The following is an 18,742-nucleotide window of genomic DNA, read 5'->3' on the forward strand; positions in this document are numbered from 1 at the left end:
ATGAGGGGCCAGGAAGGTGGATTATCATGAGCTTTCAGGGGGAAGCGTTGCTGCTGTGCTGAGGTCCCGCCAAATGGGGCGTCCGTTTCCGATGGTGCTTGTGCGCCCTCACTGTCCCTCAAACACTCAGACCCTTGAGCCAACACAGGTGTGTCCTACGTCCCCAAGAAGCCCTCAGAGCCAAGGCCTTTACCACTCAGCTCTGCCCCTGGGTTCCACCCTCTTCTGGACTTGGGTCTAAATTCCTCTCTCTTTTGCTCCCACTTGGTCTAAAAAAATATTAAAATGATCCTTTTCCAGAATGTTCAACAGTTTCAGTTGGAGGGCGAGTCCCTCCCCTCCCCCACTGAGTCCCCAGGACCAGCTCTGAGTGTGCTGGCCCCTGAGCGACCTCCCTCCCCACTTACACATCTTCTAAGGGGGTCACTTTCTGGACAAGTCACTCAGCCTCCCAGGGGCTCAGGACATTTGCCTGCAGGGTCATTGGGGGGGGGCGTGGGGAGGGGAGACAGAAAAATTTCTCAGGCACCACCTCCAACTCCAGTGGAGGCCAAGTTCCCCTTCCAGCCTGGCCACAGTCTCTCCCCCAGGGCTTCCTGTTGGGGCGTCCTAGGCCCCACCCCAGAGCTGGGCACTTTGCTCCCTGACACAGGGACCGGGACCCGCTCTGCCCTGCCAGAGGCAGACATGGTGCCCCTGCTGCTGCTGCTCCTGCTGTGGGGGGGTGAGTGGCTGAGGAAGGGGGGCTGGGCAGGTGAGGGAGGGGCCAGGGCTGCATCTGAGCCTCAGTTCCCCTCCCCCAGGGTCCCTGCAGCAGCAGCATCCAGGCTATGACATCAAAGTGCAGGAATCGGTGTCGGTGCAGGAGGGTCTGTGTGTCCACGTGCCCTGCTCCTTCTCCTACCCGTGGAGTTCGTGGAATTCCTCTAGTAAATTCTACACCTACTGGTACCGGGACAGGGACAACACAAACTCTTCTGCTCCTGTGGCCTCGAGCAACCGGAATAAACCAGTGAAGGGAGAGACCCAAGGCCGCTTCCTCCTCGCGGACCCCACGAACAACAACTGTTCCCTGCAAATCAGAGACGCCAGGAGTAGAGACAGAGGACGCTACTTCTTCCGAGTGGAGAGAGGAGATTCTGTGAGATATAATTACCTAATGAAGAAGCTGCATTTGCAGGTGACAGGTAAGGCAGGGGCCCCGGAGAGGACCCAGGGACATGGGACCTGTCTTAGAGCAGGAACAGGACACTGGACACTCCCTGTCCAGGCCGTGCGCCCTGGGTGGTGGGAAGAGACACAGGGCCTGGGTGAGCTCAGCCCGAGGCAGGGCCTCTCTCAGGGTCCCTCTCTGAGTCCCCACCCTGGAGCCCAGGCACCTGCCTTTCTCCCCCACAGACCTGAGACAGAAACCCCAAATCCGGATAAAGGAGCCTCTGGAGTCCGGCCGCCCCACACGGCTGGCCTGCAGCCTGCCAGGGGCCTGCGAAGGGGGACGACCTCTCACCTTCTCCTGGGCGGGAGCCGCTGTGGACTCGCTGAACCCCCAGACCCTCAGCTCCTCGGAGCTCACCTTCACCCCGAGGCCCCAGGACCATGGCACCAGCCTCACCTGTCAGGTGAAGCGGCAATGGCCTCGTTTGACCTCACAGAGAACCATCCAGCTCATTGTTTCCTGTGAGTGTTGGAGGGGGGCTGGGTCTATGGGGCAGTGGGGTGGCCTGTGTGTGTGTGTGTGTGTGTGTGTGTGTGTGTGTGTGCTGGAGGCTGAGCTAACCTGAGAACACCCGGGTATGGATCTGCATGTAGGTGGGGAGGGGCCAGAAGGACAGCTCTTCCCCTTTCTGGTTCCCACTGCCCCTCCTTGGGATTGGGGTGACTTCCACGTGAAGTGGGGCCCTGTCTTTCTATCCCAGATGCCCCAGGGAACCTCACCATAGGCGTCTCCTTCAGAAAGGACACAGGTAGGAAAGAACCCCTTCTCTCTGGGCTGGGACCTGCCCCTGGGGGGCTGGTGGGGCAGAGGGGGGAGCAGGAGTTTGAATGGGATGAAACATGGGAAGGGCAGGGATGAAAGTCATCACCCCAGTCCCTCATTTCTGGAGGGTGTGTCCCTGCACACCTCTCTCTCTCTCTCTCTCTCTCTCTCTCTCTCTCTCTCTCTCTCCACCCTCATAACCATTCTCCCCAAAGCCTTTAAGAATCTGCAAACCACATCCCTTTCCATCCTGGAGGGAGAGGCCCTGAGGCTGCGCTGTGTGGCTGACAGCAACCCCCCTGCCGAGCTGAGCTGGTTCCCGGGGTCCCCAGGCCTGAACGCCACCCCCCTCTCCAGCACCGCGATCCTGGAGCTGCCTCGCGTGGGGCCTGCACAGGAAGGAGAGTTCACCTGCCAAGCCCGGCACCCGCTGGGCTCCCAAAGCGTCTCTCTCAGCCTCTCCGTGGTCTGTGAGTGGGGAGACCCCGGGGGCAGGACAGCTGGGTTCTGGGGAGATTAGAGGCACCGCTGACCCTTCCCCTCGCTCCCCACAGACCCCCCGCAGCTGCTGGGACCCTCCTGCTCCTGGGAGGACCAGGGTCTGCACTGCAGCTGCTCCTCCAGGGCCCAGCCGGCCCCCTCCCTGCGCTGGCGGCTGGGGGCGGGGCTGCTGGAGGGGAACCATGGCAACGCGTCCCACGTGGTCACCTCCAGCTCAGAGGGGCCCTGGACCAACAGCTCCCTGAGCCTCCGCCAGGCGCTCAGCCCTGACCTCAGACTCAGCTGCGAGGCCCGGAATGTGCACGGGGCCCAGCGCGCCTCTGTCCTGCTGCTGCCAGGTCAGGAGGTCTATTGGGGGCAGAGGCCACGGAGAAAGGAGTGGGTCAGAGAGAAGGCGGGGCGGGGGTGGGGGCTGCGCCAGGACAGGGGTGACTGCTAGGACAGACTCTGCATCTCTTGTCCCCCTCACCCCCTCCCCAAATATTTTGATTGATTTCAGAAAAGTAGAGGGAGAGAGAAACATCAATGACGAGAGAGAATCATTGATCGGCTGCCTCCCGCACGCCCCCTACAGGGAGGAGACGGACCCTGCAACCCGCCCATGTGCCCTTGACCAGGGATGGAACCGGGATCTCCTGGTTCACAGGTGGATGCTCATCCACTGATCTCAGTTGGGCTCTGGCTGAACAGAACCGACAGCGGGTGCTGGGAGGAGGGGGAAGAGGAGAGACCGAGGCCCGGGCGTGGGTGTCTCACCCCCCCCCTCTCCTCTGCAGGGAAGGCCGTGCCCCAGGCGGGAGTGGCTCCTGCGGCTCTCGGAGGTGCTGGTGCCATGGCCCTGCTGTCCCTATGCTTGTGTCTCATCTTCTTCTGCATGTGAGCCTCTGGGGCAGGGAGCCGGGTCCTAGGGGTGTGAAAGAGGTCACAGAATTTCACCCACACAAAGCTTATCCAGAGGCGAGGCTGGGGTGGGTGGCAGGCGTTGGGGGAATAGCTTTATTGAGGTAAAACTCCGATGCCTTTGAAGTGTCCAATTCAATCGCTTTTACTTCAGTCACACAGCTGTGCACCCATCACCACGGTCAAGTTTATAACCTTATTTGTCTGAAAAAAAAAGAAAAGAAAAGAGAAAGAGAGAAACTCCACATCCCTGTATTGTCCTCATGCCTCCATCCTTCCCCAGCCCCAGGCAACCAGTATGTCCTGTTTCTCTAGATTTGCCCCTTTGGACATTTTGTAGAAATGCTATGATAAAATACATGTTTACTGTGACTGACTTCTTGCATGTAGCCTGAGATTTTCAAGGTTCATGTGTCAGCACTGCATTGCTTTTTATTGATGAATATATTCCATGGTATGGATGTGGCACATTTGATTTGTCCGTTCCTTCATTGACGGACATTGGGTTGCTTGGACGTTTTGGCTGCCATGAATCACTCTGATGATGGCTCGTGCACAGTCTCTGCGTGTGAGAGGGGCCTCGGTGATGAACATTCCATCTTGGCTAAGCCCCTGGGCATCCAGGGGGACGGGACCCTCACCTGTATGTCAGGAGGGTCCGAGTCTGGCCTCAGGGCCTGGATGCCTCCGTTGTCCATCAGGGAGTGGGGGCAGCTGCCCACCTGTGTCTGAGCCATTCTGGCTGCTGACTTCTCCCCTTAGAGTGAAAGCCCGCAGGAGGCAAGCAGCCGGGAGACCAAAGGTCACGAATGATGAAGACCCTGTGATGGGCACAGTCACCTGGGTGAGTGACGGGGTGTCTTCTCATGCCATGTAGGGGGGCTAGGCATGTCCATTAAGGAGCCCACAATGAGCTCCCCTGTGGTCAGCTGTACAGACAGCTGGGAGTTGACTTCCCCTTCATTTCCCGGAACCCATGGTCAGCCTCCTGCCCCAGCCACACGGACCACTGAGCCCACCTCACCTCTCTGATAGGCACAGGCTGCCAGAACCAGCTCCCCCAAACTATTACTTCCTTCCCGTTGTGGGCATGTGATGTTACCTCCCTTTACCGCAGCTTTTCTATCTATAAATGGGGATAATGAGAGCATTGTGCTTACTGGGTTTCTGAGGGAATGGAATGTGATCAGTAGGCCCTTGATATGTCTAGTCAACATCTGCAATAGCCTCAAAAATAAAAAAAATTAAAAAGAACAGCAGGCTTGAGCAGGAAGGAGGATGGTCTTGGAAATGAAAGTCCACCATTCCCCTAGGCTTTGGCACCTGAATAAGTCTTCCCTTTCTTTTTTTAAAAAATATATTTTATTGATTTTTTACAGAGAGGAAGGGAGAGGGATAGAGAGTTAGAAACATCGATGAGAGAGAAACATCGATCAGCTGCCTCCTGCACACCCCCTACTGGGGATGTGCCCGCAACCAAGGTACATGCCCTTGACCGGAATCGAACCTGGGACACTTCAGTCCGCAGTCCGCAGTGATGCTCTATCCACTGAGCCCAACCGGTCAGGGCAAGTCTCTTTCTTTTTGCCCCAAAAGAAATAAACCCCCAAAAAACAAACAGAAGAAAATTTTTTAATGAATGAGCGAATAGTGGAGTCTATGAGAAGTGTCTGTGCAATCAGAAGATGAAGGAAAAAACTGTCCCCTCAGCCCCACTTTTCTTTGGGACCATGTCTGCCTCATGCCTCTCGGACGCCCTTCTCTCCCCTTCACTCAGGGCTCCCAGAAAAACCTCCCGCCGGACCCGCCCCCAGACCAAGCGCCACCTGCGGAGAAGGCCCCTCTGTCGGGGGAGCCGCAGGAGCTCTACTACGCCAACCTCACCTTTGAGGGGCTGAAGCCACGGGAGCCTCGGGACCAGGCGGCCACCAGCACCCACGAGTACTCAGTGGTCAAGCGCAGATGCCAGTGAGGACTCGCTCAGAGCTGGGTGCTGGCCAGAGGCATCACTGCCCCTGGGGATGGGGGGGGGCGGGGGAGAGAAGTCTGGGACTCATTGCTGAAGCGTGAGGAGACTTTGCGTCCGATTAACATTAACGGCTGGATGAGCAGCCCCAGGCAGCGCAGGAAGAAGACAGGCGATGGGGTTTGAGAGACGGGATGGGCCGGCTCTCACGTCCACCTGCACCTGTGCTGCAGGTGAGCTGCTCCGTGACGCCGTCTCTCACCCTCCCGCGCCCTCCAGAACAGCACTTCCTGGCTCCTGGCACACTGTCTAAGGTCTGGGTTTTCTAATAAATCCCGTCTTCTCATAGTTGTCTGGGTGGCTGTCTCCCGGATCGCACCCCGTCTGAAGCGCAATGACAAATTATTCAGACTACAGTGTAGACCCTGGGTGGGACTCTCCTCCTCCAGGCATCGTTACTGTGGCCTGTGGCGGGTGGGTCACTACCATCCCATCAGGCACTGAGCGAATTCACAACCCAGGTTCTGGCCCGATTGCGTCTCATCTATTTTCAGTCCTAACCACAAGATGGCGATGTTTACGGGGCCTCTCCTCCTTGGCAAGACCTCGTTTCTGGCCCCAGGAGATTCTTCCTCTTCTTCTTCCACATTTTTATTGATTTCAGAGAGGAAGGGAGAGGGAGAGAGAGATAGAAACATCGATGGTGAGAGCGAATCATTGATTGGCTGCCTCCTGCACGCTACCCTACCGGGGACTGAGATTGCAACCCGGGCTTATGCCCTTTATGGGTATCAAACCCAGGACCCTTCAGTCTACAATCCGACGCTCTATCCACTGAGCCAAACCGGCCAGGGCCCCATGAGATTCTTTTTTTTTTTTTTTTTTTAATTAAATCTTTATTGTTCAGATTATTACATTTGTTCCTCTTTTTCCCCCCCCCATAACTCCCCTCCTCCCAGTTCCCGCCCCACCCTCCGCCCTCACTCCCCACCCACTGTCCTCATCCATAGGTGCACGATTTTTGTCCAGTCTCTTCCCGCATCTCCCACACCCCTTTCCCCCCCAAGAATAGTCAGTCCATTCCCTTTCTATGTCCCTGATTCTATTATAATCAACAGTTCATTCTGTTCATCGGATTATTTATTCACTTGATTCTTAGATTCACTTGTTGATAGATGCATATTTGTTGTTCATAATTTGTATCTTTACCTTTTTCTTCCTCTTCCTCTTCTTAAAGGATACCTTTCAGCATTTCATATAATCCTGGTTTGGTGGTGATGAACTCCTTTAGCTTTTCCTTATCTGTGAAGCTCTTTATCTGACCTTCAATTCTGAATGATAGCTTTGCTGGATAAAGTAATCTTGGTTGTAGGTTCTTGGTGTTCATCACTTTGAATATTTCTTGCCACTCCCTTCTGGCCTGCAAAGTTTCTCTTGAGAAATCAGCTGACAGTCGTATGGGTAGTCCCTTGTAGGTAACTGAGTTTCTTTCTCTTGCTGTTTTTAAGATTCTCTCTTTATCTTTTGCTCTTGGCATTTTAATTATGATGTGTCTTGGTGTGGTCCTCTTTGGATTCCTTTTGTTTGGGGTTCTCCGCGCTTCTTGGACCTGTAAGTCCATTTCTTTCACCAGGTGAGGGAAGTTTTCTGTCATTATTTCTTCAAATAGGTTTTCAATATCTTGCTCTCTCTCATCTTCTGGCACCCCTATAATTCTGATGTTGGTACGCTTGAAGCTGTCCCAGAGGCTCCTTACACTATCCTCGCATTTTTGGATTCTTTTTTCATTTTGCTTTTCCGGTTGGGTGTTTTTTGCTTCCTCGCATTTCAAATCATTGACTTGATTCTTGCGCTCCTCTGTTCTGCTGTTGGGAGTCTGTATAATATTCTTTATTTCAGTCAGTGTATGCTTAATTTCTAGTTGGTTCCCCAATATAACATCGAGGGTCTCATTAGTTTTCTTGTAGATCTCATTAAGTTTATCGGCGGCTTCTAAACAGTTCTTGAGAGACCTTAAAAGTGTGGTTCTGAACTCTATATCTTCCATTGACAATTTTGTCCTTTTTCTTTGTCTCCACATTTTGTTATGCTTCCTTGATGCACCCCCTAGTGGTCTTTGTTCGTGGTCTTATAGTTAAATTTTGATTGTTGTAGCTAATTCCAGGGAGGGTTTGACCTCCAGGCCAAGTGGCTATGAGAATCAGCTGTGTCAGCAGTGAGAGAACTTCTGTCCTCTAGGGAGGTGCTAATCTGGCGTTTGCCTGAGGCTATCCGGCAAATGCCTCTGTGCAGGGCTTGGGCGGGGTGGGTCGCACAGGATCAACAGGGTGGGCCGGAGAGCGCAGTTATGGCGGCTCTCAGTCCTGTCCCCAGGGGCTCTGCCTCTCTGAGTCCCAGCACCGGCTGCAAAGCTCAGAGAGAAAGCTGCACTCGCTCTGACCGAAGCCAGGCAGACCCGCTTCTCCCGTTTGAGTCTGGGTCCCTAAAGACTCGCCTGTATCTGGAGCTCAGAGTCTGCGACTCCCTCCCGATTGAAAACGCCAACCGCGCCCTCCGCCGCCAGCCCGCTCCGCGCGCGCACTCCGCACCTCAGAATTTGACTTCAGCACTGCGCCTCCTCTGAGTGTCCGTGTGCGTTTCTCTTTCCTCCTAGTTGTAGGACTTCCACTCAGCCAGCGTTCCAGTGGTTCTGGGTGATGTCCCTCCGTCTTTTAGTTTCACTTTTGAAGTAGTTGTTCAAAGCAGCAAACTCCGGCGTTAACCTATGCCGCCATCTTGGTTCTCCCCATGAGATTCTTGAATGTTCTACTTAGCTTCTCCGTGACTGCTCAGAGTCAGCAGTCGATTTGAAGAAAAAAGTGGCTCCAAATACTTGTCTCATAGCTGGTGACTTCCTGCTTCTTCCCTCTTCACTGTGCAAATTTTTTTGTTGTTGACTCCAAATATTAAAAACAAATTTTAATCCAGCTTTCCTAGGTGTTTTTTTTTTTTTTCCTTCTTGGCCTGGTTTGCTCTGCTCTTAAGGACAACTGTCTCCCTGCTGTGGTCCACTAAGGCCACAGGATCCTTCCCCCAATCTCAATAGTTAACCTTTATGTAGAATAAATTAAAACTTAGAATTTATTTGTGTGACCTACCTGCTCCAAATACCGTATCTCAACCCAACTTCAGATACTTCATTTCTTCATTTGAGCTGATGAAGTGGAGTCGGCACAGTGCCAGGCACAGGAAAGGCTCACCGATTCTGTTTGAGTTGTCCCGAGCTCCGTGACAGTACAAGGAAGGGTTTAAAAGCAAAATGATGGGGAGGAAGTAGGGGCAGGGCAGGAGTCTGACAGGTTTTCTGGAGGGGGTGAGGGTAGAGTCAGCCCTGAGGGGCAAGGGGCCCAGTGACCTTCAGAAATGCACTGTGTCTCTGAAGCCGTCTCCTCTTCCCCGGGATGAGGGCGGTTCCAGGGGGAGACTGAGGAGGAGTTTGGCTGCAGCTCTGTCCTGTAGGAGAGAAAGTCACCAGCCTCAATCCCCAGCCTTACCGCCACATGAGACAGGGCAAGGCTCGGCCTCCAGGGGGCGATCCATAGACCTGGTAGCTCCTGGCCAGAGGGTTGGCGCTGTCCGTGGTTCTGGAGCACACGTGGGCTCAGCTCTGCCAAGGGCCCCAACTCACAAGCCCGAGGTCCTCATCCTTAGGCCAGCAGGACACCTAACCCAGAGGGGCTTTGGAAAGGCTGGGTTCCTCTTGGGAAAGAAAAGTCAGGAGAAGGCATGGGAGTGGGCTGGGCTCATCTCTGCGCTTTTCCTCTCACCCCTCTGGTTGTCTTATTCTTTTGAACTTGTGCCAGCAAAATGCTGAGATTCCACTTAGCATTTGCCACCGAAATGTCCCCAAAAGAGGAAGTTCCCCAATGGATTGCTACATATCTTAGGGGATCTGCCAAGCTTGTCAGGCCAGCACTAGGAATTAAAATCTCAGGGTGATGTACAGAGAGGGTAGTTTTGGGGGAAGGTTAGGCCAGTTAAGGAGAAGCAGGGGCCTGGGGAGGAAGCTGGGCATGAAGAGGAAGAATGGGCCCTCGCTGGTTTTGCTCAGTGGATAGAGCGTTGGCCTGCGGACTGGGGGGTCCCAGGTTCGATTCTGGTCAAGGGCATGTACCTTGGTTGCAGTTGGGGATGTGCAGGAGGCAGCTGGTCGATGTTTCTCTCTCATCAGTGTTTCTAATTCTCTATCCCTCTCCCTTCCTCTCTGTAAAAAATCAATAAAATGTATTTTTAAAAAAGTAATGTCATTAAGGAAAAGAAAGTGTCCTGGGGTGAGGATTAACAACAACAAATTAATGTCACCGTATGTTTGAGGGACTAGTGGTTGAGAAATGGGGAACTGGTTGCAGATGAAAGGGAACCGATGCTTTTTTTCTGTGCAGTTCCGATTGCACCCTCCCCATTTCCTTTTAGGAATTTTGGTCAACTCGGCCATTTGCCTGGTCAGCAACTTTCCAACTCAGACAAGCTCTGAGCCCATGGGAGCTGACTGCTGCATGAGTCCACCAGGGGGCGCCCCGAGGACGCCGAGCCCTGGTCTGCAGAATCCACAGGCCTTGGCAGGTGGGCGCTATTGCCCCCACGTAGGCAGCGGTTCTCAACCTGTGGGTCGCGACCCCTTTGGCGGTCGAACAACCCTTTCACAGGGGTCGCCTAAGACCATCCTGCATATCAGATGTTTACATGACGATTCATCACAGTAGCAACATTACAGTGATGAAGTAGCAACGAAAATAATTTTATGGTTGGGTCACAACATGAGAAACTGTATTTAAAGGGCCAGAAGGTTGAGAACCACTGACGTAGGGAAACAGTGGCTTCCTGCACCACAGCCTGAAGAGGGGGAACAGACTATTCTGGAAGCCCCCAAGACCTACAAGAATGTCAACCTCTCAGCTAGAAGAACTCACTGAATTAAGAGAAACTATTATACTCAAGGTTTTTCACAGCAAAAAGACACAGATTAAACCTGCAAAGGGAAAAGGTGTACAGGGCACAGCCCAGGACAGAGCAGGTGCAAGCCTCCAGTTGTCACTCCCGATGGAGTCACATGGGCAGTGCTGAAATTCTCCCAGTGTCTGAGTTGCTCCCCTACCCCAGATTCACATGTTCAACCCCTAACCCCAAATGTGGCTATGTTTGGAGACAGGGCCATTAGAGGTCATTAAGGTTACAGGAGGTCATAAGGATGGGCCCCTGATACACAAGATTAGCGCCCTTATTTGTTTATTTATTTATTTAATCCTCACCCAGGGATATACTTTTTCCCCCATTGATTTTTAGAGAGAGTGGAAGGGAGGAAGGGAGAGGGAGGGAGAGAGAGAGAGAAACATCAGTGGGAGAGACACATGTGTCCTGATTGGGGCTGAGGATAGAATCTGCAACCCAGGTATGTGCCCTTGACATGAAATCAAACCAGTGACCCTTTGGTGCTGAGGTCGATGCTTCAACCACGAAGTGACACTGGCCAGGGCAAGATTAGTGTCCTTATAAGAAGAGCCACCAGCCCTAGCAGGTTTGGCTCAGTGGATAGAACATTGGCCTGCAGGCTGAAGGGTTCTGGGTTCAATTCCAGTCAAAGGTACATGCCCAGGTTGTGGGCTCAATCCCCAGTAGGGGGCGTGCAGGAGACAGCCGATCAATGGTTCTCTCTCATCATTGATGTTTCTATCTCTCTCTTCCTCTTCCTTCCTCTCTGAAATCAATAAAAATATATTTTTTAAAAAGAAGAAGAGACACCAGCCATGGCTAAGTAGCTCAATTAATTAGAGCATTGTCCCAATATATGGAAGTCGGAGGTTCTATCCCAGTCAGGGCACCTACAAAAATCAACCAGTGAATGCATACATAAGTGGAACAACAAATCACTGTTTCTCTCTCTCTTCCTCAAATCAATAATTTACAAAAAAAAAAAGCCCTGGCCAATGTGGCTCAGTTGGTTGAGCGTCACATCCAGTGTAAGGTTGCCGGTTCAATTGCTGGTCAGAGCACATGCATGGGTTGTGGGCTCCATCCCTAGTAGGCGTGTGTACGGGAGGCAACTGATCAATGTTTCTCTCTCACATTAATGTTTCTCTCTCTCTTTCTCTCTCATTCCTCTCTAAACTCAATAAAGTATTTAAAGAGTAATTTTCTAAAAAGAGTGGGTTGAAGTATTTATAAATAAGAGACACCAGCGTTCTCTCCGAGGAGCAAGAAGGTGGCCATGTGCAAGCCAGGAAGTGGAATCCCACCAGGTGGCCGCTTGATCCTTGACCTTGGACTTCGCAGCCTCCAGAACTGTGAGAAAATAAATTTCTGTTGTTTAACGCCCCCTTGCCCCAATCTGTGGTGTTTTAGGGCAGCGCAAAGACAACATGTACCAGGATTGCTGCCTCCTGCATGACCCCTAGTGGGGATCCAGCCCGCAACCTGGGCTGTGCCCGGACTGGGAAGGGAACCGTGACCTCCTGGTTCATAGGTCGACAGTCAACCACTGAGTCACGCCGGCCAGGCTGGCCCCGCTTCTCACTGTGGAGCTGGGAGCCATGTGTGGACTAAAGATTTGGCTCTGAGACAGGCAGGAAGTTGCGTGTCCTTGGGGAGGCTGGGGGGCAATGGCTTTGGGGCCACCCTAGGGTGAGGCCCCTGAGGGCAGAGTTTGGGAGGTCATACTGTCCTCGTTGCCCCCAGCTCCTGCATTAAATAGATGTGTCCCTGACAAATGAATGAATGAATGAGTGAAGAATGAGTGAATGAATGAATGCCCGCTTCCAGCACCTCCCCTGGAGCCTGACCCACCTGTTGCCCCCAAAAGCCCGCTCCTGGGACTGTCCTCCCTGAGAATGACCCAGGGTGGCCATGCGTTCTCTCTCTGCCTTGTCACTTTCATCCGGGAAAGGAGAAGTCCGAAGAGGGGATCTTCCAGGCCATTTGCAGTTCCCGGGGTTCCTCTTCTGCGTGGCCACGGCCCCTCCTCCAGAAGGTTCCTGTTGGTGCTTCCTTCCAGGACAGACAGGCAGCTCCAGAAGCCAGACAACCCAAGGACAGCCCAGCCGGGTCTGGACATGCTGCTGCTGCTGCCGCTGCTGCCCCTGCTGTGGGCAGGTGAGTGGGCCGGGCCAGGGCGGGGCCAGGCTGGGCTGGGGCCAGGGTGGGGCTGGTGCTGCAGCTGAGCTGCTGTCCCCCCAGGGTCCCCGCAGAAGGATCCAGAGTACCAGCTGCAGGTGCAGGACTCGGTGACGGTGCAGGCGGGTCTGTGCGTGCACGTGCCCTGCACGGTGTCCTACCCTTGGGCGGGCTGGAACGACTCTACCCCAGCGTTCGGCTACTGGTACCAGAAAAGGGAGTCTGGCAAAAGAGATGTTCTTGTGGCCACAAACAACCAAGACAAGAAAATAAGAAGTAATGTGAAATCTCCCTCTCCGTTCGACCTCTCCGGGGACCCGGGGGCCGGCAACTGCTCCCTGAGCATCTCAGCTGCGATGCCCAGAGATAGTGGAAAGTATTACTTCCGGCTGGAGAGGGGCCATGTGAACTATAGCTATCAGAGCAACCTGCTCACCGTGACCGTGACAGGTATGGAGCGGTCCCAGGAATGGACCACCGGGCTGGGCAGCAGTTCAGGGTTGGGGTGCACACACGGGGTCCCCTCTGGGCCTGGCCTCGCCCTCTCTCTCTCCAGCGCTGAATCAGACCCCAGACATCCACGTCAAGAAGCCACTGGAGGCCGGCCGCCTGGGCCACCTGGTGTGCTCCCTGCCCGGGGCCTGTGCTCAGCTGCGGCCTGGCACCGTCTCCTGGGCCGGGGCTGATGCCCTCAGTCTCCAGGCGCAGGGCTCTGCGGCCTCGAGGTACCCAGAGATCGTGTTCAAGCCCCGCCCGCAGGACCATGGCACCAACCTCACCTGCCGGGTCACCTTCCCCGGGGCTGATGTGAGCAGCGAGAGGACCATCACGCTCAATGTGTCCTGTGAGTCCGGCCAGGACGCCCGGTGGTGGTGGGGGTGGGAGACAGGCTGCAGGAAGGACACAGACGCTGGTTTCTCCACTTCCCATTTCTGTGTGTCCTGGGGGTGGGGAAGGGACTCTGTTCCTCACTGTGTCCCTCTGTCCAGATGCACCACAGAACCTGACCATCAGCGCCTCCCGAGGAAGCCACACAGGTAAGGGGGATGCTTCTCTCTCACATGGAAATTTCTCTCACTCTCCCCGACCCTCTCCCCAAAAATCAGTGAAAACATATCCACGGGCTGGCAGTCTCGACTCAATGGTTGAACTGTGGACCTATGAACCAGGAAGTCAGGATTTGATTCCCACATGAGGGCACAGGCCTGGGTTGAGGGCTCAGTTTCCAGTAGGGGGTGTGCAGGAGGCGGCCCATCAATGATTCTTTCTCATCATTGATAAGTCTCTCTCTCTCTCCCTCCCGCCCTCCCTCCTCTCTCCCTCTCCCTTCCTCTCCGAAATCAGTAAGAATGTATTTAAACACACACACACACACACACACACACACACACACACACACACTCGGGTGAGGATTTTTTTTAAAAGGAGAGGAGAGAGAAATAGAAAGAAGACTTCTGATCCGAGGCCTGCGCTGGGCTCCGTCTCTCTCCAGAGCTGGAACACGTGGGGAACGGCTCGGCTCTCCCGGTCCGGGAAGGGGACTCGCTCCGCCTGCTCTGTGTCGCCGACAGCAACCCTCCCGCCACGCTGAGCTGGGCCCATGGCAACCTGAGCCCCTCACAGCCCCAGGAGCCCGGGGTCCTGGAGCTGCCCCGGGTGGAGGCGCGGCACCAAGGCAGATTCACCTGCCGAGCTCAGCACCCGCGGGGCTCCCTGCGCGCCTCCCTGCGTCTCCGCGTGCAGAGTGAGTGTGTGTGGAGGCGGGGGGGTGGGGGAGGTCACGGTGTCCTGGGAGGGCAGAGGCAACCCTAACCCTTCTCCTCGCCCCCCACAGACCCCCCGCAGCTGCTGGGACCCTCCTGCTCCTGGGAGGACCAGGGTCTGCACTGCAGCTGCTCCTCCAGGGCCCAGCCGGCCCCCTCCCTGCGCTGGCGGCTGGGGGCGGGGCTGCTGGAGGGGAACCATGGCAACGCGTCCCACGTGGTCACCTCCAGCTCAGAGGGGCCCTGGACCAACAGCTCCCTGAGCCTCCGCGAGGGGCTCAGCCCTGACCTCAGACTCAGCTGCGAGGCCTGGAATGTGCACGGGGCCCAGAGCGCCTCTGTCCTGCTGCTGCCAGGTCAGGGCCTGCAGGGGGCAGAGGCCACGGAGGAAGGAGTGGGTAAGAGAGAGGGTGGGGCTGGGGAGGGGGGTTGAGTCAGGAAAGAAAGGGGTGAAAGGAAGAGGTTTTGGGGGCAGAGTCCAGTAAGGGCACAGGGTTCTGGGGCGCGGAGGGGAGTCACCCCAAACCCCATCTGTCCGCAGGGAAGCCCGCGCTCAGGGAAGCATTCGTCCTGGGCGCTGTCACGGGAGCTGGTGTCGTTGGGCTGCTGGGTCTCTGCCTCATCGTCTTCCTGTGAGTGTCGTCCCCGGAGAGCAGGAGGCTGGGCCTAGAACCCCACACGGCCGCCTGGGGGGATCTGGGTGGTGCAGGGGTTGTGAACAGGGCCATCCTGTCCCCACCGAGAAGGGAGCCTGTTCTCATCGTGAAAGTCAGTGCAGGCACGTCCCCTGCGTCCGGCTGGGGTCAGCCCTTCCAGCCTCCTTGGCAGGGGATGGTGGTCACACGCTGAGCTCTGTGCCCCGCAGGCTGCTCAGGGGCCCCCGCCTCCCCTTCAGAGTGAAGACACGCAGGAGGAGCGCACCCCGGGCTGCAGCTGGTGAGAAGGATGCCTCCTCCACGCGGGGTTCCGCCTCCTCCACGCGGAGTCCCGCCTCCTTGGTGAGTCATGCCCCCCTCCCCCATCGGATGCCTCTGCCATCTCCCCAGGACACCGTGGCCACATCCATCCCGATGACTTAAGATGATCGAGCCCCAAGCAGACCTTTCCTCCTGGGTCCCCATCAATCCAGGCACCAGGCAGGCGGCCAGGAGTCACCCTCCCCTCCGCTCCTGTCTCCCCTCAGAGCCAAGGACCTGCCCATCTTCCTGAGTGTGTTCAGGTCCAGGGGGGCCCTCCCTGTCCCCCCCTCCCACTTCCTCCTCCTTCCCCTCTCTCCTCCCCAATACAGGACGCCAGGAGGATCGCCCCCAAATAACTGTCAGCTACAAGTTTAGGGGTCTCCGAGGCACTCTCCTGTTCATGACTCCCCAGAGGGACTCAGACTCAGAGAAGTTGTCATAGTCATGCTCATGGTTCATGACAGCGGGCGGACGGGGACAGAATCGGCCCAGGAAGAGGCGCAGGGGGCGGCCCGGGAGAGAGAGGCGTGGGCTTTTGCGGTGGCTCAGCGGAGTCACCAGGGCAGTGCCTAGTCTCCAGCAAAGACGTGAGACCACACGCACGGGCACCCCACCGGGGGAGCTCCCCGAGCCTGATGTCCAGTTCTAGTTGGGGGACGGTCACGTGGCTGGACTCAGCTTCCATCCCCGCAGAGGTCAAGCCGACGCCCCGTGGCCCAAGGCCGCCGCCCATCACACGAACTGCCTGGTGTGGCCCACGGTCCCCCAAGGCTTAGAGGTTCCCTCCCAGGTGTTGGGGGCACAGGGTCAAGCTTTTCTCGGGGCAGCGTTCACCCTTTACTGTACAATATCCTCTGTAGGGCACACGATGTAATTCACAAATGCACCAGCTTGCACCCCTGAAATGCCGAGTGGCCGCCGAGGGCACGGCAGTCTGGGCCTGAGCAAATTCCTGTCCTTCTCGTGCCACCGCCCCATTCCTGTGCCTCCTATTGCCACGTGCAGTGAGAGCAACATAACCGCCTGCCGCCTGCACGTCTGCTCCCCCCACTGCAAGCTGGCGGCTCGGGGCGGGTCTGCTTTGCTCCCCAGTGAACCTCCAGGGCCCGGCACAGGGCCGCTGTCCCACAAGGCAGCAGGCACTGAAGCCAGAGGGACTCGGGCATGAGTCCTGGTCCTCCCAACAACTAAATGTGTGGATTTGGGGATATTTAGCCTCAGCTTCTCCACCTGACAAATAGAATAGAGTTAGTGTTGCCCTAGTGCCGTGGTCAGCAAACCGGCTCGCGAGCCACAGGTGGCTCTTTGGCCTCTTGAGTGTGGCTCTTCCTAAGCCTTAGGAGCACCCTAATTAGGGTAATAACAATGTACCTACCTATATAGTTTAAGTTTAAAAAATTTGGCTCTCAAAAGAAATTTTGTACTGTTGATATTTGGCTCTGTGGACCAATGAGTTTGCCGACCACTGCCCTAGTGGACTCTTGTGAGGAATCTAGGTGGCTGGCAGTCCATTACCAAGGGCCAGGCATCACTTCCCTAAAATAGCTGCTGACTCAATGCATGCGGGGGAGGGGTGCCGCCGCCAATGTCAGTGGAATGAACAGATGAAAAATTAATTTGCTGAGTTTCCGGGTTTGCTTGTGGGCCCTCCTTGCTGACTCCCAGCCCCCATCACCCTAATGTGACTGCCTCTCCCCCCTCCACTCAGGGTGGCCAGCGTGAGCGTCGGCCAGGCAGCCAGCTAGACCAGCCGCCCCCAGCTGCGCCCCCCGCTGCTGCAGCCCCCACCTCTGGGGAGGAGCTGGAGCTCTATTACGCCACCCTCAGCTTCCAGGGGCCGAGGCCGGGGGAACGGCCCGACCAGGAGGCCACCTCCAGCACCGAGTATGCAGAGATCAAGATCCGCACCTAACGGGCCCCCAGCTCCGGGCCCCCAGCTCCGGCGACCCCTGGCTGGAGGGCCCAGGGCTTCTCTGGGAGGGGAGCCATCAGGGACAATTCCCAAGAACGAGCTGACGACACGGGTATCCCACTGGTGCCACGATGGGCAGAACTGGCCTCAAATTTCAGCCCGTCTCCAACTACGAGCATGAGTCTGAGCAAGTCACTCTGCTTCGCAGTCTCCCCTCTGTAACACAGACACAGTAACCTAGCTGGACCCTGGCCGATGTGGCTCACTAGCTGAGCGTCCACCTATGAATCAGGAGGTCACGGTTCGATTCCCAGTCAGGGCACATGCCGGGGTTGTGAGCTCCATCCCCAGTGTGGGGTGTGCAGGAGGCAGCCGATCAATGATTCTGTCTCATCATGGATGTTTCAAACCCCCACCCCCTTCCTTCCTCTCTGAAATCAATTAAAATATATTTTTTAAAAAACACCTAACTTGAGTGGTTGTTGTGGGGCGTTGCGGCAATAATTAGGTAAAGCTCCAGGCAGGCGCGCGTGCTCATGCACACAGAGCGCCACACGGATGCCACGCCTCTTCCCAGGGAAGCCCACCGGGAATAAGGGTCCGGCCTCCTGGCCCAGACGGGGCCCCCTCCGCAGGGCTGTTCCAGCTCCGGGGCGCCCTGAGGCCTGCATAAGGCTGTCGCTGGGCTTCACTGCAGCTCAGTTCTCCCTCTGCCTCATCTGCCTCCCTCCCCTCCCCTCCTCAGGGACCGCCCCTGGGGCACCACCTCGGCACATGGGCCTCTCCGAGTCTGCCTCCTGGAAGCCCAATCTGTATATTTCACACAAACTCATTCACTGATTATCTGAACTGAATGGTAGGTTATCTCATCACATGCCTGTTTCTTTAATTACATGTCCCTTAGGCTTTGGTTCTCAACAGTTTCTTTTTGCGGAATTTGCTTATAAAGTTCCTTGCCGCCACAGTCTGTGTTCCATTTACTTGGTAATTATTTTTTAAGTGCTCACATCCAACTGATCTTCTCTTTTCCACTGAGCGTCCACTTCGTCCCCCCATGGTTCCATTAATGAGAAAACACGCTCAACGCAGGCACGATGCACCAACACAGCGAACAGGTGTTGGCATAACGTTAACAACCTTGTGCGGAAAACTCTTCAAATTCCATGTGTTGTGATTCCATCTTTCACGCACAGTCTGCTTTGCCTTGCTTCAGGACTACGGAACCTCTCTCTTTCTAATATGTTTTTATTGATCTCAGAGAGGAAGGGAGAGGGAGAGACACAGAAACAGCAATGATGAGAGATAATCATTGATCGGCTGCCTCCTGCACGCCCCACACTGGGGATCAAGCCAGCAACCGAGGGATGTGCCCTGACTGGAAATGAACCTTGACCTCTTGGCTCATGGATTGACGCTCAACCACTGAGCCACACTGGCTAGGCTTCTCTCTTTCTTTTTACCAAACCCAAAGCCAAACAGATTTTTCTTCTATCTTTTCTTCCAGAAGTTTTTTAGTTTTGCATTTGAGTTAATTTTTATGGAAGGTTTAGGTCTGTGTCTGAGTCCAGTAAGTACATTTTAAAATATTTTTATTGATTGGTTTTAGAGAGAGAGATG

At 55.3% G+C, this 18,742-nt stretch overlaps 1 protein-coding gene across 1 annotated transcript; it reads left to right on the forward strand.

Moving 5' to 3' along the window:
* The first annotated feature begins 651 nt into the window (after positions 1-651).
* LOC308530658 (uncharacterized protein) lies at positions 652-17,582 on the forward strand. Its single transcript, XM_081107354.1, has 18 exons — positions 652-724; positions 804-1,187; positions 1,399-1,677; positions 1,917-1,964; positions 2,194-2,448; positions 2,533-2,817; positions 3,256-3,355; positions 4,142-4,223; positions 5,157-5,347; positions 12,373-12,422; positions 12,555-12,941; positions 13,048-13,335; positions 13,481-13,528; positions 13,984-14,235; positions 14,326-14,652; positions 14,796-14,886; positions 15,120-15,252; positions 16,922-17,582. Exons 1-18 carry the CDS (start codon positions 688-690, stop codon positions 17,123-17,125), a joined length of 3,441 nt encoding a protein of 1,146 aa, XP_080963480.1. The 5' UTR covers positions 652-687; the 3' UTR covers positions 17,126-17,582.
* The last annotated feature ends 1,160 nt before the right edge of the window (positions 17,583-18,742 follow it).

Source organism: Myotis nattereri, assembly GCF_964212035.1.
Source record: "Myotis nattereri genome assembly, chromosome: 15".
NCBI classification, from domain to species: domain Eukaryota; kingdom Metazoa; phylum Chordata; class Mammalia; order Chiroptera; family Vespertilionidae; genus Myotis; species Myotis nattereri.

Excerpts from the sequence above, each read along its gene's own strand:
- LOC308530658 (XM_081107354.1), top strand. The coding sequence starts at position 688 with ATGGTGCCCCTGCTGCTGCTGCTCCTGCTGTGGGGGG. Across the intron at positions 12,423-12,554 it reads CCCAAGGACAGCCCAGCCGG|GGTCCCCGCAGAAGGATCCA; the intron begins GTCTGGACATGC and ends CTGTCCCCCCAG. Across the intron at positions 13,336-13,480 it reads CATCACGCTCAATGTGTCCT|ATGCACCACAGAACCTGACC; the intron begins GTGAGTCCGGCC and ends CCCTCTGTCCAG.